This window comes from Mixophyes fleayi, chromosome 6 (assembly GCF_038048845.1).
Source record: "Mixophyes fleayi isolate aMixFle1 chromosome 6, aMixFle1.hap1, whole genome shotgun sequence".
In the NCBI taxonomy this organism is placed as follows: domain Eukaryota; kingdom Metazoa; phylum Chordata; class Amphibia; order Anura; family Limnodynastidae; genus Mixophyes; species Mixophyes fleayi.
Genome location: NC_134407.1, coordinates 44,927,834 through 44,952,765, shown reverse-complemented (window position 1 = coordinate 44,952,765; position 24,932 = coordinate 44,927,834). Strand labels below are relative to the sequence as shown.

Genomic DNA, 24,932 nt, shown 5'->3' with positions numbered 1-24,932 from the left:
AAGGCTGAAGAATGTATTTGACCATTATGCTGCATGTATGAAATTTCACTTTTTGGATTTAATTGCCTTTTAAATCACTGGCTGAAGTGTTTAATCCATTTATACACAATTTTCAGAACTTAAGGTCTGGAATCCAAAGCCCAAAAAGGCCAGAGACCTTAGGGGATGGGGTGCAAAGCCCATGAATGTCATATAATTGTATGGTTTATCGTCTCTTTACATTTTAGGGTTATTGATGTCAAAAGGGTCAAATTTTTTTTTTTTTTTCGTTGATACACTGTAACATTGTAATTTCTTTGAATCTACAATTTTATTAAAAGCCAGCAGTCAAACCATCTTTTTCTCGATTTACTGAGCATTTTTTAACAGCTATTGAGCATAGTTGATAGGAAATGTGTCCAATTCCCTCAAGATGTCACGTTTTATTCAGTCTACAGTATATTAATTCAAACAGGTCTTGTCTCATCAGCTTGACACTTAGTACAGATGATATAGTTGCTTGCCAGGTATATCGGTTCTCTAGTTATCTGAAGTCATTAGTAGATGCACCTTTAAATAATTGCCTTTGGTTCCTTAGGCCAATTCTTCGCAAATGATTGAAGAAATTTAATCTGTCAGATATATGCACTTTTAGCATTTTGGCAAACATGAAAGTATCACAACAAAATGACCTGTTTGCGTTAAAGGAGACATCACAGTACAGTAGTCAAGTCCCTGACAATGAATTGTACAATGAAGCCTCCACATGTTGTCTTCATGAAGTGGGCGGGGCTAGAACAATTATTAACCAAATAGAGCATTATAACTGTTAAAAGCAGCAAATAGTACTTAATATATATATATATATATATATATATATATATATATATATATATATATTGCAACTCCTGCCAGATTTACGGAAGAGAATTTCAGTTCCGAGTGAGGTGGGGAAACTGACAAGCCTGAAAGCGTGTAATAGTGTGTCCTCTTCTCCAGCGTTTCCATTCCTGTTACAAGTTACAAGAAATAGTGACAGTGAATATATGAGGACTGCAGGACCACAAGCAAATAAGCTATAAAGTTTTTATTTTTGGTACGCATATTTACCTTTGGGTTCGGTGCATGGTGTTAGCACGAAGGTCTCTACTACCTTTTCTGTTTTACGCATTTTGATCATCCTATCTTTGTGAAATTGGGATCTATATAGACTAAGGTCACAGGAGCTTTGATCCATCCTTTGGCACGCACTAATTCGCTATTAAGGATTGTTATCATTTTAACAATATTACACTATTTTGGCGCCCTATTCCTTTCTTTTTATTTTCATATATATATATATATATATATATAATATACTTCTGCTTGTGATTGTGTAGGAAAGTGTGAAATACGAGGAGCTCGACCAACATGTAGCCAATCTGAGCATCTAATTTTAAACAGCCGCACAGATTTATAACGTGAGCGTCGGGAAGATTGTGGGTGATACGCGGCTCTATCATCTGATGTCACATGGCTGAAAATGGTCACATTGTGTTGGGAGATCAATTATACAGACATTTAAACTGAAAACATTATGTATATTTGGGAATATAGAGACATCTGAGAAAATGCAGTTATTCAGGTACATATAAGAAAACCAGTACTGGGATCTACAATGATCTACAATGATATATTTACTCAATGTAAAATCCCTATAGTGCTGCTTGGTACATTAAGCATGCACTCATTTATCTGCCACCCACACAACCCCCCACTCTTTTTGAACAGGAATCTAAAGAACAGTTATGGACATTGTAGGCAAAACACCTTTTAGTACCACTTCAGCAACCCACTTCCTGTACTGGTTTTGGTAACCATTTGTATTTACAAATTGTGTTAGTTCGCCGTACCAGATAATAGTTAAAAAAAATCGTTCCTTTCCACAAATCCTCCTTCCCTCAGGACCTCTGCAGATCATGGGAAACACCCTCTACTGGCGGCTGCTGCCACCTGCTGATTAACCAACGAACGACCTGCATCTACAGGAATTATCTTACCAAATCCAGGTTGGCCAATGTGACCCTGGAGCATTATGGGACTAACGGCACCAGCAGGGGATGATTTTATCCTGAATTGTGAGTTCCTCCTCAACCATTTTGCTACTTGGAGAAGGGGTACTTATTACAGGAAAACAATTTTTGACATGGATGCACACTGCGGGTTTGAAAAGTGGAGATGTTGCCAATAGCAACCAAAAAGATTCTAGCTGTCATTTTGTAAAATATACTGAATAAATGATAACTGGTGGCTATAGGCAACATCTCCACTTTTCCAAACCCGCAGCGTGATAAACTTATCCCATGGAGTCTTTTTTATTAATAGTAAGGACTCCTGCTGGTAGGTTGTTGAGCATATACTGACGTTGAATTATAAAATATAACCAACACTTAAACATATTTCTATACCAAGCAGGTGGTCACCTAACTGGACATTCTTCCTTTTACCTGACCTTCTTGTCTTTCTGCCATTGCTGCCATACCAACCAATACACGAATATGTCTCGGTTCCTGTGCAGGTGCATAGCCTCAGCTCCCTGATCCGCAAGTTCTGCTATAACATAGGCTACTGAATGACAGCTGCAGTCCAGACAGCGCCTTATGCAAATACACAAGATGCACATCCCAAACACAAAACCCAGCCGTACCCTGCAACGTGGTCAGACATTAGATCCTGCAATGTTGCTAAGTACCACGGCTTTGGCTTCACAAATGATGGTAAACGGTTAAATAATGTCCAACAATAACAACAATAGATCAATAGCAGCAATAACCATATAATAAGATCATTACCAAGTAGCAAATTATATGTGTTCCTAATTTTTTCTAGATTTCCTCACGGTCTTCAGCTCTGAAAATAACAAGTAGGCTGTCTTGATACAATGTATTGTTCTCTCGTTTGGACAGGGTTAATAGTCTCTATTATATTTTTAGTGGCATTTTAAAACAAAGAGATTTTGGAGCACAATCGATGTGTGTTACAGAGAATAATATTGTACGATCTGATGTAGAGGCTGATTTAAGGCCTTTGGGAACACGGCAGTTAGAGAGAAGCCGCTACAGTGTTGCACGTTTAAAATTCTCATTTAATAGCAATAATATTTCTTCCAGGAGGAAACATATTGTTACACTGTTCTCCTATTGCACATGAAATTGTTTTAACAATGAAAAAAAGAAGATTAAAGTAAAAATATTTATTATAATTAGTACAATGACAAAAATGGTAATATAGCAAGGTGTGAAATAGGAAACTTCCAACATCAGAGGATAAGAATAAAATCTAAATATAATGGTGCTCATTGAGAGTTAGGAGTAAAATCAAGTAAATTGAAATCCATGTTGTACACTTGAAATGTACAGTCAGATTTCGAGTTGGCACAGGGACACATCCTAACTGTGTCTAAATCACAGTGTATAAAGAAAGTTGCCTTGTAGTTGTGTGCTGCATGCAACCCCCCCATAAAAAAAACCCTGCCCTTGTACCCCATGTCCCCATGGTTTGTGCAGGAGCAAATTTGCACCCAATAACTGGATTTACTCCTAACGCTGCATGTTGGTGAACATTGTGGGCAGAGAGTGCTAGCATTTGCCCTTGTTTCATTTTTTTCATTAGGTTTTGAGTTTTGTAGTGGTTTGTGTACAGAATTATCTGCTATTGTTATTTGTGTAATAGTTTAACCTTTTTGCCAAAGAAGCCTCCTTCCTGCCTGTTTGAACTTAAGAGAAACTCTTGAGCACTACGGGTTATATTTACTAAACTGTAGGTTTGAAAAAGTGGAGATGTTGCCTATCGCAACCAATCAGATTCTAGTAATCATTTCTTTAGTGCATTCTGCAAATTGACAGCTAGAATCTGATTGGTTGCTATAAGCAACATCTCCCCTTTTTTCAAACTCGAATGTGCTATTTTGAAATCCATCACTGTCAGTGAAGGTAATGTAACCCTAAGTATGATGGTCAGCTCATGCTTCAACTCCCCCCTCCCCGTCTCTATGTCCATGTAAAATAGTAGTGAAATTGTGTTTTATTGTCACAGTACTTCTTATATTCTTATATTCTTATATTATTGTTTATCATGATATTCAAAGCATTAAAGGAGATTACAATGAAAACATGGCCTAATGCATTATCTTTACCACAGACAATAGAGAATATTCATGAAAATTGATGCACAGGTAAACGAGCTAAATAGAGTGTGGTAACCAATAGCAACCAATCAGATTCCATCAGCTTGTAGTACATTATATGAAATGAATGCATACGTCTATGGTGCTATTGGTTACAGCTCTCTTTTCCACATTTACTTGTTCATCAGTTTTATTCAGTATTTGAATTTACATTGAAAATTGCTATGGCACATATTGAGTAAATGACTGTAACACCATGAGGGTTATTTAATTACAATGGGGGGGAAATGCAGTAACCATAGTAACCAATCGATTACTAGCTTTGATTGGTCTAATGAAAATTAGCCAATAAAAGCAAAGGTGTGGTTCAGGTTGCTTTGGGTTTTTGTAAGTTTGTGTCAAACAGGATGAATTGTGTTTCTATGCCAGCCACTGGTAGCAACGATGAAACGGAAAGGGCCCTATAGGTTGCAGCATTGTCCAAGCTGTTACCATGCATTCATACTCATAGAACCGTTAGCACTTAGGACCTCATTTAGAGTCGGACGCAAAGTCCGTTTAAGAAGTGTAGGAGTGGGAGTGTGCCGCAGCTTGGTAGGGTATTACGGGTGGCAAGCAATCCCAGTTGCGTCCCAATCTTAATACCCTATCGAGCTGCGAGCAGTTCCTGCAGCTAGCTAACACTTGCGGCACCTAATTCCTGCTGTACAGCTTCAGCCCGGTTTTGATGTGTGTTGCGTCTGCACCTCACTGCGACTAGGATGTATTTACATGGTCACGCCTTCACAACTCCGAGTTCCTCCCATTCTCTCATAGTGAGCCGCAAGCTGTTGTAACTGTTAATTGCGTCCAAGATGTAGGCGGATATGGTGCTTTCTGCACATGCGTGATAGTGGTTTTTTTTGGGATGCGCCTAAAATGGACATTGCGTCCGACTCTAAAGGAGGTCCTTAATCTTCAATAAACACATGAGCCTTTAGGATTAGCTTGTGCACAACCCACTGCTAAAAGTCCCTGATTTACTAATTTATTCTTATTTGAAGTTACTTTTTTTTATTGAATTCTTTTCTGTTTATCATTGTGTATTGCATACGAATGTATAACAAGTAAAATTCTCTCTAGCAAGAGTGAAACCCAAAACAGTGTGTCAGACACAGCTTATCAGCCCTTCCTAATAATAAATCAGGTTAATGTGTCCGCATTATGTTTGAGTAGCAGTGGATTGTGGACAATGCATGATAAATGTAGATAGAATACAGATGGGCCTGGGGCTGTTAGAATTGTTATTGTAGACACTTGTATGGCAGCTTATACACCATAAGCTTATTGTATTCGTGGATCAGTGGATTCCTTGACACATGCAAGTTGCAAGTGTAATGCATCCCTGGGGTATACTGTGTGAAGCGGCCTGACTACCAGGCAAATGATAATAACATAATCCTTTCTGCTTTATTTTTATAGACTCACTATGAATGTGGAGACTACATTATCAGGCAGGGTGCTCGAGGGGACACGTTCTTCATCATCAGCAAAGGGAAGGTAAGCTCCCTTCACCTCTTGAAGTCCACGCTCCATTTGAAATCATAATAACGTACTTAGGGAATGCAATGCCAATCAAATCTCCGCTGCAAGCGCTGCATGCTCCCAGTTTATTACATTTAATTACTGCTGCTAGCATGAAGTTTGGGCATATGGGCTGAATTCTCCAGAAGGTGAGACACAGTTCAATAAAGATGTCTATAAACAAAAAATGTTATACGTAACTCACAGTAGTACAGCAGGACAATGTTTACTTTATTGTTTTCATTCCATTTTAGATTTGCCCATTTTCCATCTTTGAACTTTAGTTCTATTTCTCCAGAGGCCATAAATATTTCACTGACAGAAGGTGTAGATTACAAAAGAGGTATAAAAAAGTAGCAAGTATATTGAGATATATATTTTTTTTTAAAAATAGCAATCACATCTACATAGGGGTGGTTTTAGGCTGTGGACTGATGTCATTTGCTTAAGTACTCAGGCAAGTACATTATATAACATTTAGTCATTGTAAATGTCCCGCGGCCACATGTAGTACAATGCTGCCCGGCCTGAGCTCTGAGCGACAGTATCCCCAATGTTGCCACACATTTAATTATCTCAATTCTGTGAGATCTGGACGTTTATAAGCTTTGGCAGAGGAGCTTTATTTCTTCCCTCACCCAAAGGTCTGTTACTGCGGTCTGACGATGACCACACAATCAGGTCAATCGATGTCATCTGCAGCCCACCGTATTTGCCAGCATACACAATATGATACGTACGAGTCCGCTATTATAGGTGCTGATAATGACAATGGATTTCACTGGCATTGTTACATATGTCCTAAGAGTATGTATTCACAAGAGGTTCAACACAAATGCTTCTATAATACTTAAGGCCGCTTTACAGAACACCAGTCATGGACACAGTTTGTTCCATTCATGGCCCTTCTGGGGGTAAACGCATCAAGCTGAGAGTTTTCCGGCAGGTTTGAAAAACCAATCAGATTCTAGCTATCATTTATTTAGTACATTCTACAAAATGACAGCTAGAATCTGATTGGTTGCTGTAGGTAACATCTCCACTTTTCAAACCCTCCGGAAAACTCTCAGCTTGATACATTTACCCCCTGGTGTTTGTTGAAACTGCCATGGTATTATAATTAAATTTTGTCTCTCGATCACTGTTTTACCAATCGCTGAAGCTTTTACTTTACTGTTTAACCACTTTATCTCTTGCTGTTCACATTTCCAAGTTGTTATTAACATTTCATCATCATCATCATCATCATTTATTTATAAACAATGCAATAAAATCATCTGTATCCCAATTATAAATAGTTTACAGAAAATCAATATAGACATATTATTATTGTGAACAGAGAAGCCTGTCTCTGCATATATACTTTTAATTACATGGTACAAAACTGATAAATTGCTTTCTCTCATTTTCAATTCTAAGGACAGTAAAAGAACAGTGCCACCTGGTGGACACTTTTTTTTTTTAAAGATAAAATTGTAATAAATTACAAAGAAGTAACTTTTAAAAAGAAATATTCAAAATATGATGTAACATGTTTTACTCTGAAAGAATAGTTATACAAATGATATATCAATTTCACAGGACATAATTTGAATACTTCTTTAAAATCTATCTGTCGCCTATAGACCTTGGAGGGATCCATTTTTTGGGCTGAACCACTATTCATACAAAAGGAGCCTATCCGTTTATTTGAAACCAGTGAAATCACTGAGGTGCTTCATGACCAGCTTTTTTTAATAATACAGCCTGTCAATTAACTTTGTACCTTAGTTATGCTACTGTTTGCTAGAGAATCATAAAGGCCCTGGCTCAGCCCAAATAAATGCTGCCCCCCCTGTATGTTAATGACTGTTGCATTTCCAGAGCTTCTAGTAACTAGAATGACACAGACATAAACTGACAACAGACAGGTAGACACGCATCACATTCTGGTTAGTTTGAATCCATGGTGGTTTTATATCAATCATGATTAAAGCATGACATATCTCGGGAATCTTGCACGACAATTACAATCATTCTCAGAGCTTATGAGTTAAAATAAAAAATGTTGCTTGTTTGCCAGCATTTTGACAAATAAACTGTAAACTACAAAAGCAATTAATGAAATATATTTCGTAACTAAGGAAAATGTGTTATATAACATTAATTGTGCAATCAGTGCGCAATTAATGCTATATGATATGGTACTAAAAAGATGAAAGTTAATTATTACTGGAGCTTAAGACACATTATTCATGAAAGCCTTGTAGATTGATTATATATAGTTTATATAGTATATATACTATATAAGCTATTGCACTCCTCTAATTAAGGGTGAAGCCTGCCTCTGAAAGTAGATAGATAAATACAAGAAGTATTCCTAGTGCACCATAGTGTTGTATAGGTCAGTATGTGCTTATATAGGTATTGATGAAATAATCATATAAAGCTCTAATTACCGTTATAGATAAAAAATACCAGATCACATGACAGATCCTAGATTGTAATACTAGTGTGTATACACAAGACGATAATAGCTGAATCACAGTAATACATACAGAATAAAGTTCAAAATAAAGCACAATTGGTCCAATTGAAATTAGTTTTGCACCGTTGATCAATGGATAATACTAGTGTCCATCTACCAGGTACCTGGATGAATAAGAAAAGTTTGTGATTCACCAGAAAAGTCCAATCCTGCATATACGCATATATATATATATATATATATATATATATATATATATATACAAGTTAACCCGTGCATGAAACTCATGCATTCTAGTCAAATCAAGCTACTTAAGGTGTTAAAAAGGTTCTTGTCATGCATTTGGGCCTAGCCCATGCCTCCTCAGGGGTAGAGCGTTACTTCCCGACGCAAGCGCCCTTTTTTAACGTGGTTTTGTCCACATGTCACCACCTCATCATTTTTCTCCATCACCTCATCCTTCATCTTCATCGCCACATCCTTCATCAAGCTACTTAAGGTGTTAAAAACTCCCCACTGTCGCCCCCGGCAACCACCAACCACTCCCAACTGTCACTTCTCCTTCAAGAAATATATAGGTCAGTGTATAACTCTGCCCAGCAGGTGGCGCTGCAGCTTGTTTTTTTCCCCCCACACACGCCACTAGGCATTTATATAGTAGATATATATAAGATGCTTGTAAAACAATATCAATAGTGATAAAAGTCTTTTAGACTTTCAAATATGGTGGTGTTATAGTGACGTTGGTCATATAAAGAACATCACTAAGTGATATCACTTACAGTTAGGCGTTCATAATGTGCTACTCTAAGCATTATTATTACTAGCAGTATTCTATAGTGGCTTTTAATTGTGTAATAAATACCATACAACATAAAACAACAGAACCTTGACATAATCCTGCAGCTGTGCAGAGTAAACAAATGTATGATAAAAATAAGGAACTTGCAGGATATGGAGGGGGATCTTTTAGAGATATTTAGATAACCTGCAACTGTACCGTGAAGTAACTTCTCACAGAAAATGGAATGTTATACCATTTCTTCCTCATGCAATGTCGTGGTATTTGACAACCTCTTTGTCTTCATTGGAAGTAAATTCTGCCTTCTATCAGTAATTTCCTCCTGCCTTTCATGTGTCAATGCATTGAGAAAACAAATGGTTCTCCTTGACAGGTGAATGTCACAAGAGAAGATTCCCCGAGTGAAGATCCAATATTTCTGCGCACTTTAGGCAAAGGCGACTGGTTTGGAGAGAAAGCTCTTCAGGGGTAAGTGGCATACAATTTTCTGGGGTTTATTTCCTTTCTAGATAATGTTTAGAAGAGGTAAAGTGAAAGTCTGCTAAAAAAAAACAAAAAAAAACATAAAACAATATGACTTTATGAGGCACCTGTCTCCTTCAGCCGATTTACTGACAGCCATAGATGCAGCTGAAAGAGCAGACAATCTGATTGTGTGATACCCTCTAGTCAACAAGTTCAGGGAAATATAACAGAATAAGCTATCAAGGGACATCAACCTAAGCCTAGAGTCTAGACCAGTGGTCAGGGAACTTTTTTACCTTTTACCCCCTAATATATTTAGATACCCCGATGTTACCCCCTAATTTGAAAGGAAGGAAATCATATATTAATACATATAAAAATTATTGGAATTTAATTTTATTGAATCTATTCAAAATTTCTTTGAAAGCTTCAACTTCAAAACTTCAGGTTTTGGAGAAATGATGTTGCTTCATTTTTGATACGAGAGCATCAATATTGGGGCATTTTGATGTCAGAGCAATTTGGATACAATCTTCAGCGTCCAATCGATTTCTCTGCTTTGTTTTTATGTTTGTTAGAGTGGAAAATCCTTGTTCGCAAAGGTAGGTTGTTGCAAAAGGCAGCAACTTTTTGACTGCCTCCTCATGTGCAATTTTGAATGCCTTTGCAGCTGTTGACATCCAAAAATATGACAGATCTGCTTTATATTTGATTGCAATACGTGCTTCATTATTGCATCGAAGCTCAAGAAGTGCCTCTGCCAACCCTTGAGGCTCTTCTGGTACAACAGTAATTTCACATTTAAAGGGGTCTACAATCCAACTGACACCATGTGAATCGGCAGCATTACCCCCAGGAATTTCATTTGTACCCCATTTCGGGTAATTTACTCCTGTTCCCTGACCACTGATCTAGACCTTAGGCTGATTGTTATAGTGAAGGGAGTGGATGTCTATATTAATTGTCCTAGAATAACTGCATAGAGGGTTTGCTGACAGACTCTTACATACGTTGACCATTACTGCTCAAGTGATTGGCCCCAATATTGTAAAAGATTTAAAATTTTGTCAACGAAAAATGTTTTCGTTTTGATCTTCCATTTTTTTTATTCAATACGCATCCCTTGTGCAGCCTCAGTGTACACTTGTGTACTAACAATGACAGCCATCAAAGGGGCAATAAAACAGCCTTGTTAATATTACTACTATTTCTGCCCATAACCTCTACTGTTATTGTAAGCCTCCATGACCTCATCTCTCATTTCAGAGCAATATACAATATTATGGTCCCCTCGGTCTCTGAATGTGTTTTGAATTCTTCATAAGTTTTGTTTATTGGATATCGTCTTCCTTTTCTGAATTGTTTTTTACAAAGATCAATAGATATCTTTTACAGAACACAATTTAGCAGGCGTCTCGCTCAAGGTTTCTAACAGTCGTGTGGAACAATGAGAAGAACATGAAACAATTGTTTGGCTGATTGAATCTTGCTGCTGTGTTCTAGAGTTGCGGGAGTATAGCAAGCGAAACATATGATAGGAGTTATGAGTCGGCAGTATGTTAGAGCAAAAACAAATTCCCTGCAGGAAGAAGAAAATAAAAATAAATGCTGGAGGGAAATTAAAAATGTACGGACAAAGAGCTTATGAATTGTAGCCATTTTATCTCCAAGAATAACATGGTAGACTAAAATAAGCTCCATTAATAGGTTTGAATGAACCAATGGAAGCTTCTGGACTTCCTGTTTTGTCTATTGTCTTACACAAAGGATGGTTAGGGCTGTAGATCCATCCCTAGTGATGCACTTATGCCTTCAAGAAAGGAAACGCGCCAGATCAGTGCATCCTACATACATGCTTGTGATTGAATAGGGGGGTTGTTGGATTTACTCAGAGATTGGCTGTTTCACCACATATGATCTAGAATTATAAACTACCACACTATCTGCTCTCCAGGCAATGGGTGACCTCTGTGGCAGTGGCTGTTAGATAGAAGAGTAAAAGTGATGTGTAGAAGGTGGACAGTGGTGTCACATTGCAAGATGACGAGGAACCACTCTTCTCCTGTGACATGTGATCCACTTAGACTGCGCGTGCAGCATTTTTAGAGCTACAGCGCTCTCTTGTAAGAGGAGCGGTTCCCCTACACCCTAGTGTGTCATAACGGCAGCAATTCACCACTACCAGAGTTGCTGTGTGACACCCTGTTATAGTGGTCCATTGTGATTACCGGTAATACATTATTGTCTTGTACCATGTTCCTCATTAGCAAAATATCCTGTTGTCTTTTCCATTTGTACAAAGTATCATAACATCATGATTTGCCTCAGTCTTCATTAATAGAAGAATTATTAGTTCCCCACTAGCAGAGAGCACCCCTATTCTGCTCCTAAGTTATGTCATGGGCAATTAATGTAGTTTATATAAGAAAGCTGCAGCACTACAATATTGATATAACACATTGCTGATTCTCTGCAGCTCACTGGTAACAATATCAGATGGCGTCACTGAAGGCCGGGGGACGTATTGTGTGGTATTACTGAGTTTCAGCATCACACAGTAACTGTAGCTTGTGAACACTGGTATATCTCCTCTAGATGGCATGGGGACCCACAGCTTGTAAACACCTTAGACCTAATCTAAAAGGGTTACCGTGTGCAAAATATGGTGCGATACCATCCACCGTATTAAACACAAATCCTCTAGAAAATAGAGAACACCAAATGCAGATAAAAGAAACAGTGAGTAGGAATCGTGAGCAGAAACATGCAAATAGCCCTGTATTTGTTTATGCCAGTCCTATAGGCGTAGTGATTCCTGCCCAGCGTGCCTATGTTGCGGCATGTGAGAAATAAAGGTACCCATAAAAATTCCGCCTGTGGCATCATAAGTTGGAGTAGAGTCACAGGGGTACAATATGATTTTTAGCTGTTGTCGTCTGGAATGGAGCACGAGAGAAACACCCTAAAGGCCAAAATCATAAAGAGAAGAATGGTTCTTGTATTCAAGTTCTAAAATATCATATGCTTTACCCCCAGCAGTGGGGTAAATAAATTTAGAAGTATATTAAAGCATACAGTAAGCACAAATTGCAGTTTAACATCCAGCAAGTCATTCCGCCATTGTTTAAAAAAAATAACGGACGAGCCAAAGTTCATCAAGCTGCATTAATTTTACCCTCTGGTGTCTGCTATAACTGCAGTGAGTATTGTAACAACAATTGTCATAGTGATCCCGATGTTAACAAGTGTCGAAACTGCATTCACCTTGGGCTGCATGTAGCACCATGCAATGCACCATGGGCAGATACTAAACCAGCCCCTAATACACACATCCTAATCTGCTAAGAAAATGAATTACGACCAGACACCACAAAATGAGACAAAATGAAAAGCAGAGACAGCGGAACTGTTATGTAGCCATTATAGAAGCATTAGTAAGAGTGGCAGAAGAAGCAAAGACTAAGGGGTATATTTGCTAAACGGCGGATTTGAAAAAGTGGAGATGTTGCCTATAGCAACCAAACATATTCTAGCTTTCATTTTGTAGAATGCACTAAATAAATGAAAGCTAGAATCTGATTGGTTGCTATATGCAACATCTCCATTTTTCCATACCCGCAGTTTAGTAAATCTAGCCCTAAGAATGCCCCAGAATGGAACTTTCCTTGCTCCAGTAATACCAGCGCAACCCTAGATAAATAATTGAATGTGTTTCGTGAACAAATACACCTGAAACAAGATGTTTTTATGGTTCTCCTTTAAACCAAGTTAGAATGTTTGGGGATTTCTGCCAGATCAGGTTGTACTTTTAGAACTTATCACTGTAAAGTAATCCAAGTGAGAAACAGAGTTGTCAGCAGTGTTGTTTAATTTAGCAACGTGCTGGGCTATTCCTGGATCTTTTGTCAGGAGTTTGTCAAATATAATTGAAGGAACTCTCGAACCTTTACAAATGACTTGGCACAACAAGACTCTGATATAGAGAAATAAGAAAGGAAACTCCATTTGCCAAGACCAGAGAACGTGTTTGTTTTTTGTTTACTTTTATTTATTTTTTCTACAAAAAAAAAAACCAGACACTTATTAGTAAATTGGGCTGCTTGACTGGCCAGGAAAACTTTTATGCAAATGAGCTAAGATGATTATATGGAATAATGACTTCCTTTCCAATGACGAATAATTAATGTCTACAATGAGTGAATAATTAAATGTTTTAAAATGGCTTTCAAATGATATTGTACCTAGCAAGGTTTTTCTTATTAAACATGCTTAACACATTTCTGACCAATAATACCATACCTGAAGTTTTTATTGCTTACAATTACAATCCATGCTTCACTAGGCTGAAGAACTACACAAAGCATTCTGGTTCATTAATGGGGATATTAATCCAACTTTGTAATTAATTTAGAAAAGCATTGAGGCAAATTGAGATCATTTAGGAGCAGTTACAGAAGTTATAAAATTTATGCAGTTACAGAAATGTAATTTCCAAAAGAGTAAACTTGCAGATATATGAACAAATTTAAGAGGCCTATTTATTAATATTGGGAGATACGGGAGATTTTTGATAACCACTGATCACAGTCCACCTCCCAATTTAACTAAAAAAAGTCACCAAGACAGCTGTTGATACTGGCTGGCAGCAGTAAGAGGAGTCTTACTGCATATGCCTGTGCAAACACTGGACCTAGTAGCCAGATTCAAGAAAAATAATAAAGTTATCAAAAAAAATAAATGTAAAAAAAACCCAGAAAAAAAAATAAAATAAATAACTTTATTAATGAAAACAAGAGGAGGGAGGCAGATCAACCCATTTGGGGGTGCTGGCTGTAAAGTGAAATATTTGGGAATACTTTTATAAATTGTTGTGTCAAAATGTAGTATATCTAATGACTGATTGTTATTTTCTGTGGAATCTATCTATAACACTGTGAATATTTTATGTAACCTTCCAAAGTGTATTTAGTTAACTGACCTGAGTCTGACCTAGGCAAGTATTAATGGTCTTTTGAAAGCAGCCAGGCCCAGAGACAGATCTGGGAGTAGTTTGTGTATGCAGATGAGTTGGACTTAGCCAGGCAGAAAAAGCAGAGGTGAGAGATTCTCTGAGGTGCCTAAACATATATCTAAGTGATAGATAATTTACTTCGGAAAGGGAGATCAATCTGTCTTTATTAACAAACTAAATTCCTAAGGTGGGGGGGGAAGAGCCAACAAGAAATGGTTTAAAAATCCCTTGTTTCAGACATCAGATTGTCCATTTCTTTGAGGAGGGTCTACCACGACTGAAATGTGCAATTCTTATCAATGTGTACTCCTCACATGCTAATTCCTGAACTTGCAAGTAGGGATTCTGGTTTTATTTCCTATTTTATTTTCTGAAACATTTGTGCAACCTTTTGTATGTCTGTTTATTACCTTTTTGTAAATAAGCCTTGGAAACATTTTTCAGATTAAACATATTTTTTTGAGCGCGCTCTCCGTGATTTTTTGTGAACTTACGAAGCTCAGGGAGGCTCATGCTACATGTGTATGTGATTTAAGTGTGAAACATTAATAAGTGGTTCTGGTGAACGTAAGGACACCATAATAAATCCTTTGTGGTGGCAGAAAAGGTGTATTCATTGTTAATTAACTACGGTAACACCAGTCACGGCCACCTGTTCAGATTGCTGTATCTGGGACAGGCTGGGCGTTTGTGACAATTGTCTTTAATTCACTTGGCATACTGCTACAGTTCTGTGGACCTTTGTTTGGTGCACAATATGATTAATTACAGTCCTGCAACTTTAAAAAAGAAAAAAAAAGCTACGCATCATCAAAAGGGAACTCAAACAAGTCATTAAAATCAAAAGCAAAACCTCAGATTACAATCTGTGATCACATATATATTATAGATATATTATACATTTGATTTAAGCTGTCATATCGAAGATGCGGGGGGAGAAGCTGATGCCTCTATAAGTAAGGAATGGGCACATTGTGTCTGTAAATCTTATTGTTTTTTTCACCATAAAAAAAATACTTGTATCAGAATGACTAACAGATAAACCAGATGCTCAGTTATTGTTCTGCTTTCCACCTGGGCTGTCATTTTTATTTCCAATTAGTTGCCAAACTTCTGTTGTTTCAGCTTCAATTGGATCTCAATTATACCTTAGTGTGGTGTAGTGTCCTTCTGTGAATACAGGACAATTATGTCATGATGAGGTGGGTAATTTAAGAAATGATTTAGCTACAAGTGAAATATGTAATCTGACATTCCTAGCACCTTGTAAAATGTTGCTCCTGAACTGTGATTAGGTGACATAAGGGTGGCCATCTTGCTTTTGGTAATATTAAATACCGAATTCTGATAAGATATGCGGCACAGGCGTTTTGTAATTACTGTAGATGGTTGAACTGGCATTGCCATGTATGACCTTCCCTTAATAGGCTTTCCTTATGGACTTTAGACAACAAATTATGACCATACTTATCTAATACAGTAGTAGTTATAGTCACTGCAAGAACATTGTGACAGTGATTGGAAGTCCACTTCTGAGTCTAATTTAACAGAACAGCAAAATATATTGATTCTTAACTAACAATCAATAAACAAGAAGGAATATTTGTAACATTTACAAGTATTAGTTTATATCCAATACTCAGGTATTGTCTAACCTCAAAATTGTGGAAGTGATATATTTCTGTAGAGGAGCCCCATTCCTATTCATAGTATATTAATAGGTCCATAGGTACACAGTAGTTCAACCAAAATCACACCCAAGTATTAGCAGAGCTAATCATGGGTATGAAGGTACCCCCATATTTAGGCTTGTATAGACACCAGAACATCATTCATGACAGCATTATACTAATACTGAGTATACTCGAACGTGTGCAATTAGTAAAAAAAGGTGCAATTCTACGCTGTGTGTCCGCACAGGTACAGAATTCATTGGGTAGAATTCAGTAATACATTTGTCATTTTAGAACATGTGTACAGGATGAGTAAGCCTTTTACACTCCTGACCTGGCTAAATAAAAGATCCAGAATGTCAGAATGTCTCCTAAATTATACATACTGTTGCACATCTCTGTAGCATAGAATTGCAGCCAGGAAATTTAAAGCAAAATTAGTAATTGGTTTGGGGTCAAGGTCTCATAGTAGTTGCATAGGCTACATTTAGTGGTAGACCCTTGCATAGAATTAATGTTGTTTTTTTCAGCATCAATAAAAATGCATTTAATTGCTTATTGTGTGATCGAGATTTGATTGACTAACATCAACGGCTATGTTCCGTCATTCTGTCCACGACCCAAACTGCAGGACAACCCTATACCCATCCTGACATTTCTATTCACAGAGCACCACAATAAACTTTCAAATTTGTATTTTCTGTTTTGTGATTCAATACCCCAGTGCAACAACGTGCATTGATCATATCCCATTGTAGACCCTTTCAAAGGGGACCAGAGAGAATGAATTAGTGCGTTAAGGCTTTGATCACTGCTCCACACAAAAAGAAGCCTTGTCTGAATTCCACACCACCTGCCCCGTATGCTGCATTTCAAGTTCCCACTTTGCATTCCAAATCCCTTTACATCTATTTAACAACTGGTGGGTAACATCACAACAATTATATATTAAGTCTGTCTCCCAATAACTCGACAGGTGATCATAGTTTCATTGTTGATGTGATTAGAAATATGAAAACCATCAATATGAAATTTGTGAGTAATATATAGTAATTGAGTACTATGTCAGGAGCAGAGTGGCATTAGGAGGACAGTCCTTATCCTCACAGTGAAAATATGCATTGCGTTTAAAGTTATTATTATTATTCTTTATTTATTAGGTGCCACAAGATTTCCTCAGCGCCTGTATAGTCTATTTGTATTCCACAATACAAACAGTAGACTGTACAGGGTGAAACAGTACTAAACAATAAACAAATAATACCAAGGGACATATTCAATTCTGATCCCGATTCGCAGGATCGCGCCGGAACGGCCGCGAACGTAATCCCATATGGCTGCGTACGAAAATCCGCGTTATTGCGATACCGTATTACCGGCAGTAGTGCACATTTTCCGCGGTAACGCGCGTTACCGCGGATCGGATCGGAATTGAATATGCCCCCAAGACTTCAGAAACTCCAAGCATGGCTATTGTAGTGAAGTTGGAGCGGAAGAATAGGTATAGAGACACGAGGGCCCTGCTTATAAGAGCTAACATCCTAAGGGAGGGTAAACAGACATCAGGCACAGAAGGGAGTCATTTACACAACCAATTTGTTTCTAAAGTAACAATACTGTCATTTATGTACCCAAGGGCGGACTTATCGCCCCTATAGGGGATGCGGTTGCTACAGGCAGTATTTTCCCTGGATATAAAGAAAAAAATTACATTAACACTCCTTGTATCACTAATTTGCGCCCTTTAGCTAACTTTGCTCCCTAACACTAAATGAGTCCCTATGGGCCTGATTCAGAGTGAAACACAAGCGTAACGTGTGAAAGTCGCACACAAGTGAATGTGTATGTACGTTCAGGGGAGGGCTGGCAAATTTTTGCCTCGGGAGCAAGACTCAACTCAGCAGCCTATTAGGAACATTTTAAAGGGAAAAAATGCAGGTGGCCCAGCCCAAGGTAGCCCACTATGGGACTGGCCTCGGTGGGCAGATGCCCCCTGCCCCCTCGGCTCAGCCTGCCCCTCTGTACGCGGTATTCAGAGTTGACGATGCGTCCAGGTCTGATGCGTCCTCTTGACAACAGACAGAACTTTTGAACATGTACAAAAAACAATTTTATTAAAATTGTCCGAAAGCAACTGCTATGAAGCACTTACACCTGTCTACCTGCAAATAAAACTGCTTTGTCAGCCATATTTCACCACATGTCCCACTCTGAATCCATACGTAATTGCTGGAACATGCCCTTACAGTACACAGTTAGAGCACCTCCCCCCCCCTTCACGGCTCTTCAGGTGTCAGTAGTTCTAAGTGCCGAAAAGCCACAGGTCTGAATATCCGCAGTTGCATACGTTCGAGTATACTCAGTATTAGATAAACATAAAGGTATTCTACGTAAGCGGTGTACTCTCTCTGAATCAAGCCCTATATATTTAACTTGTACTTTTTTCTTTGCACCATATGATCACTGGGTGTTTGTTGTGTTTGAGCAAGAAACAAGAGTTGTTTATTCTAAAAATATATCCAGCGGGCTGATTGATATTGAAACACTTCACATAGCATAATGGTGCAGGCAGGATAGAAGACTAATGCTATACTATATTTATTGAGAGCTATTGCTAGCCAGCAAATTTAGATTTCATTAAATAAACATGCTAAATAAATGCCCCCTGCACACAGTGCTATATATTTACATTTATAGTTTGAGTAACTACAGGTTATAACCTGAAGAGTATTTGACATTGACAATCAGCATTAAATATTTGAGATATTGGCTTTGCCATCCCTAGAGATCCTATCAGTATGTCAATCTTTCCTTATCTACGACTCGCACATCTTATAATTTTGGTCTGAATTTTTACACTGTTTTGCAGAACACTAATCAAGGAAATTGCTTTCAGTCCCACAGTGACATCTAGAAATTATGTTATTGAATACATCCTAATTGTGGGCCAGTCTCTCACTAGGGAACAAGCAATTAACGTAGTTGCCATTTGTGACAAAAAGGGCATACTCATTGAACAAATTGGTGGCACGAAACCGCTTCGACCTTGAAGCTTTCAAGAGTATTCATTCTCTAGCCCATAGTAGTGCGTAGGAGCAGATAGTGATTTAAAATGAATATCCCATAGAATGCCTGCTTGTCCCCAGCCACGACTTTTTGAACATCTGTAATTTTCTAGACTTATAATTAAATTTCAAGGTCAGACATGATGCTTTTCAGATATTTTTAATCTCAAATCGGCTTAGTGTAATTATTGACCAATAAAATGTAAACAAAAATCTCATTTTATTACAAAATCGTTTCTAGCAACCTGAACTGTAATATTATTGATAAAATGTCTTGTACCTAAACAATTCTTTTTCTTTGAAGAAAAAAAACATGAATTACTAAGAAACTATGGGCCTGATTCATTAAGGAAAGTAAGACAAAAAAGTTTTCTCCTGGACAAAACCATGTTACAATGCAAGGGGTGCAAATTGGTTTATTATTTTGCACATCAGATAAATACTGTCTGTTTTTTCATGTAGCACACAAATACATGATGGCTTTATTTGTACACTGAAATTTAACATTGATCTAGGACATGCCCTACCCCAACTATAAATCTGCCACTGCCATCACATTTTAAAATTACCTTCCCCTCCAATGTAACATGGTTTTGCCAAGGTGCAAAGTTACTAATTTTTTTTGCTTTAGTTCCCTTAATGAATCAGGCCCTGTATTCGTATATAATGCAGTCATTAAAAGATGGTCGAAAACTAAAAGTGAAACAAACCTTCTTCTGCAACATTGAGTTCCTTATCTGCAAGATGAGACATCAACCATTCAGCGAAATGGTGGCGAATGTGGTAATGTTACCTACACGGAGTGGAGTCAGGCATTATAGTGAGCTGAGTAAGTCCACCATGAACCAGCGATATTGCCTTGTGCCTCAATGACTGGCTGCCTCCAAATGGATCCATTTTAAAATTTGTTAAACTTTATTTTGCATTTGGGCAGCACGGTGGCTTAGTGGTTAGCACTTCTGCCTCTCAGCACTGGGGTTATGAGTTCAGTTCCTGACCATGGCCTTATTTGTGTGGAGTTTGCATGTTCTCCCCATGCTTGCGTGGGTTTCCTCCGGGTGCTCCGGTTTTCTCCCACACTCCAAAAACATACTAGTAGGTTAATTGGCTGCTATCAAATTGACCGACCCTAGTCTGTAATTCTGTCTGTCTGTGTGTGTATGTTAAGGAATTTAGATTGTAAGCTCCATTGGGGCAGGGACTGATGTGAATGAGTTCTCTGTACAGCGCTGCGGAATTAGTGGCGCTATATAATTAAAAGATGATGATGACGATGATGATTTGTAGATGTGCTTGCACATTGGCAGATTTTTCAAGTAGAAATTACTATGGCTTACAGCTAGCTATACACTGTTACAAACAGTACAAATCGGTAACGATCGTGCCTGTATAATAGATGTATGCTATTACACATTTGGGAGCCAGATATGCACATTTGGAAAGCAGTGAAGCAATTATCTACTTAGATTCATGTATAGAGAAAATGTGGAAGGAAAGACTGTTAGGCGGGGGTTTGTTCGAAAGAGGAACTGTTCCTGGTTTACCGCATTTACTTTATTCTACAAATCCATTGGAGATCAAAATCTGAATGGAAATCCAGCGGAATGCAAATTAAATGGAGCGGAATGTTGTAGAATTAACTATGGCAGCCCCAGTGGCCGTGAAGACAAATCTGCTAAAAATTATCCCATCTACTTTCCCCAAAGTACTAACTAGTAGCTCAAGGGTCGTTTATCCACCACTGTGTCTCCAACATTTTGTTAGGTATTGTTTTCATACTTTTTATTTACACAAAGCAAATCCCAGTCTGGTGGCTACTGTACAAATGAAGGCCTTGTCTGGTGGACATTACAGACAATAGAACTGAATTTGGTGTTTAGTGTACAAATCAGGGAACATTCTTGCGGAAAATTATACAAAGTGTAGCTGAGTCTGCTGGATAGTGCACAGCGCTGGGTGCAGTTTGGTGGATAGTGACAAAATAGAGTTTGATTTTTTTTTTCCTAGGGGGAAGTGAAAGAAGCTGTCATAAAATATAATAGACTAGTACTGTCTGTGCTGCACATTGTACGTTCAGCACATTCTTGTTGTAAAATTTTGTCTGTTGTTCAGTTGTCTACAATATTATCAGAGGGTGTAGGTCAGGGGCCCTGACAAAATGCTGGCCAAGCAGTAACCTGGGCACCAGATATTTAAAACACAGTGTACAATGTTAGCATTGCGTTTTCCTACTGCATCCAGTTCAGGGTTGCCATGGAAACTTGACGTGACCGTGACATTAGAAGGAATTTGTTAGCCACACTCAGGTGTGATCTATGTATCTCTTGTTTGTCTTTAAAAATTGCAGTAGCAATGTCACCACAAACTCACAAAAAAATCTCCAACCCCCAATTTTTTTCTCTCCACCCCGAACCTACTTCTTCTTCTTCCACCACTAGGAATTTTGAAACTAAAATAAGTACTTTTGTTCTTGGGTCCTATAGCTACATCAAACCTTGGATAAAGTACATGTATTTGGTGTCGCTGTACTCAAGAGAACCAGCCAATTACACTGGGGTGTACAGATGCATCCTACAAGGGAAAATTTGCTCAAGCCATGGAGGTGTAATAACTAGAGATGAGTGAAATTTGTAAAAACGTTCAGCGAGATGCTCACCTCATTACACATTTTATTGACAGACTTTGACCTTAAATGGTCCCAATCCTAATCTGACCACACCGCACCGCAGAATACCTGTCCTTGCCCCAGTTGTATTCATAGACTATAAGTTCTGTAAAAATGTGAATTTAAAAATACGGAGTGGAACGGCAAAGCAAAAGCAGAACTCCTCTGCGAAATTCAATTCTGCTGCGCTCATCTCTAGTGAAAACCTTATAGTTCTGAAGCAGTTAAAGCAAAAAAACTAAATATTTTATCACCTTTTGAAACATTTCCACACTAAAGAGCCAGTTTTGCTTTGCAGTAGGGCACTGTTGGGCTAGATGGTTGAGAAGATTTATACTGATAATCTTTGTTAATACTGGTGTTGTCAAGGAATTACAAATATGAAGCCAGTCTGGAACAAGCTGTCGGCAGAATTGCACCTGTACTGCCAAGTTTATTTCTAACCTCTGTCATAGGGGAAAACAAAGTGGCACAACCTAAATGAATGTTTTATTCAGATAACAAAGAGGCTATAACATAATGCTGTAATGTAGTTTCACCCCTATAGATTGTTAGACACAATTCTTTCTACAAGAAAAATAAAATATTCTTTGGAAAAAGCGACTCCTCTTTAGGAGAAGCGACTTCTGAGAAATGTTCTTCTGATTCTTATTGGTTGCGTTGCTTGCAAGGTGAAGCTCATTGGCCAACATGGGACCTTAAGACAGGCAGCTGACTAGACAAAAGTAAAACCAAGGGGTATATTTACTAAACTGCAGGTTTGAAAAAGTGGAGATGGTGCCTATAACAACCAATCAGATTCTAGCTGTCAATTATTTAATGCGAAATATTAAACAACAGAGAACCTTAGTGTTTCAAAGGGGCACTCTTAGGATAGAATGAAATAGTTATTATTGATTATTAGAAATATTCTAGTTTATTAGTATACATTAAAATAACAACAAAAAATATTGGTAGAGCAGTGAAATATTAAAAAGTGTATATGGCTAATTAAACCAGTGTGATTAATATACTACTGTTAAGACTAGCATTCTCTGCTAGCACGCGCCGTTCTTTCTCTCCTGTGTATAAATCGTCCAGTTCCCACCATCCTGCAGTTATCAAGGGCATCCCTAAAGGGGAATTACTCAGGGTTAAACGCAATTGCTCTGACGTCCAAGTATGCTCCAACAGAACAAAGGAACTTAAGGCCAGACTACGAGTGAGAGGCTACAATAAACATATTATACGACAGGCAGAGAGGTCGGTTTTGAAGAGGGACAGAGATAGTCTTATCTATCCACCCCCCAAAACCAGAACACAGGACAATGAAGTCCGCCTCATTGGCTCTTTCTGTTCGGAGTGGAGACAGATCACTGAAATCTTCCAGAAACACTGGGATGTACTCAAATCAGATGAAGACCTGAATAAAATCTTAGGAAATAGAATATCAATCACATGGCGCCGCTCAAAAAATCTCAAGGATACTCTGGTCCATAGTAACCTATCCCCAATCAAAAAGCTCTCCAATAAACCCTTAGGGTTCTATAAATGTGGAAGATGCCTGGCATGTCAATATATGCTAAATATTAAAGAATACCAGGATCGATACCAAAAAATATGGAAAATAAACGAATTCCTTAATTGTGACTCACTAAATGTGATTTACTGCCTAGCTTGCCCATGTAATCTGAAATATATAGGCATGACAAGCAGGCCCTTCAAGAGAAGGGTATTAGAACACGTAGGAAATATCAGAAGGGCTGAGAAAGATACACATAACATGAAACAAATCACTACGGTAGCCAAGCATTTTCTCAAATGCCATGTAGGAAAACCACAGGGATTACAAGCATATGCAATGGAACAGATCCATATGGGCTTGAGAGGAGGTAATATCAATTTGGAACTTCTCAAAAGGGAGACCAAAAAAATCTTTCTTATGAACAGTGGGACCCCAAAGAGCCTGAATGATCGTAATAATTTCTCGGTATTTTTATAGTATCTTTCACAAATAGGAGGTATCTTCAATAATATGTGTACTAATTAGTAGTCACATAATCAGCCTTAAACTCTATTTCTACAAACTGAATAATACAAGATATCATTATAGTAACAGAGTCACTACACCATTAATTATTTTCACAATAGATCAAGCTTTGTTTACACATATCACACCAACTAGAATTTCCCTATAGGTCCTATAGGATATCACGCAGTTTAGGGTTAATAATATTTGATTAATTGTACACAATACATAAAAATTGGCTTACAATTAGGATAAGAATTAGTAAGAATTTCATCCACAACAAGGATTAGCACTAACGATATTATAATAGTCACTATATATCATTAATACTGATATACTTTTAATAGTCTGTACACATCAGACATTGAAGATTTACAATAAAGAATCACGAAGAATATTTGTGTTTTGTTTATATTTGTTTCTATTTAGCACCATTGATCACCAAGATAAACGACACGTCAGTGCATGAGGTCACCACATAATTACAGACTCTTCAACCCTTCAAATACTTACCTCTTTAAATACTCAATAAGGAACTCCAGTAGTTTAGACCAAAAGTGACTACAATTATGCATAAAGAATCCGTTACCTAATTGCAACTTTCGCGTAACAGCACATTGATATTCAATATCACTCACCACGGAGATCAAAGACACGTCATCAAAGGGGAGGTTCCCCCGCTATAAAGGAGACACGCCGGAACAGTTCGGGTCAGCCTTGAAAAAGCTCAGCGTAGTGAAACGCGCGTCGGCGATTCACACGCTGTTCGTGTCTCTCTCTCATTACAAAAAGAATTTATCAGAGATTTACGATAACTGGGGTGTGGGGTGAAACAGCTATAGAAAGGACGCTATTTACTCTACAGATTAGGAATAGGCAGCCTATTTATACAATTATACTAACAAGAGGGCTACGATCTAACAAGTCGACACAAAGGCAGGATATGCCCTAATTAAAATGCGGCACACTTGTAGCAGTAATCCAATACTCCAGGTTTAGTTGACACCTATATTCTGAAGTAAACCAACAGGTCTTGATGTCAAAAGTATACAGAATTTTACGACATATC

The 24,932-nt window shown here is 38.0% G+C and overlaps 1 protein-coding gene across 4 annotated transcripts in view; it reads left to right on the top strand.

The window, feature by feature from the left end:
* PRKG1 (protein kinase cGMP-dependent 1) overlaps nucleotides 1-24,932 on the top strand; it is a 796,378-nt gene that overhangs the window by 678,744 nt on the left and 92,702 nt on the right. For all 4 annotated transcript variants that reach the window (XM_075216377.1, XM_075216376.1, XM_075216374.1 and 1 more), the window contains exons 6-7: nucleotides 5,606-5,683; nucleotides 9,350-9,444. In XM_075216377.1, the coding sequence (XP_075072478.1) occupies nucleotides 5,606-5,683; nucleotides 9,350-9,444 (173 nt within the window). The remainder of the gene's footprint in view (nucleotides 1-5,605; nucleotides 5,684-9,349; nucleotides 9,445-24,932) is intronic.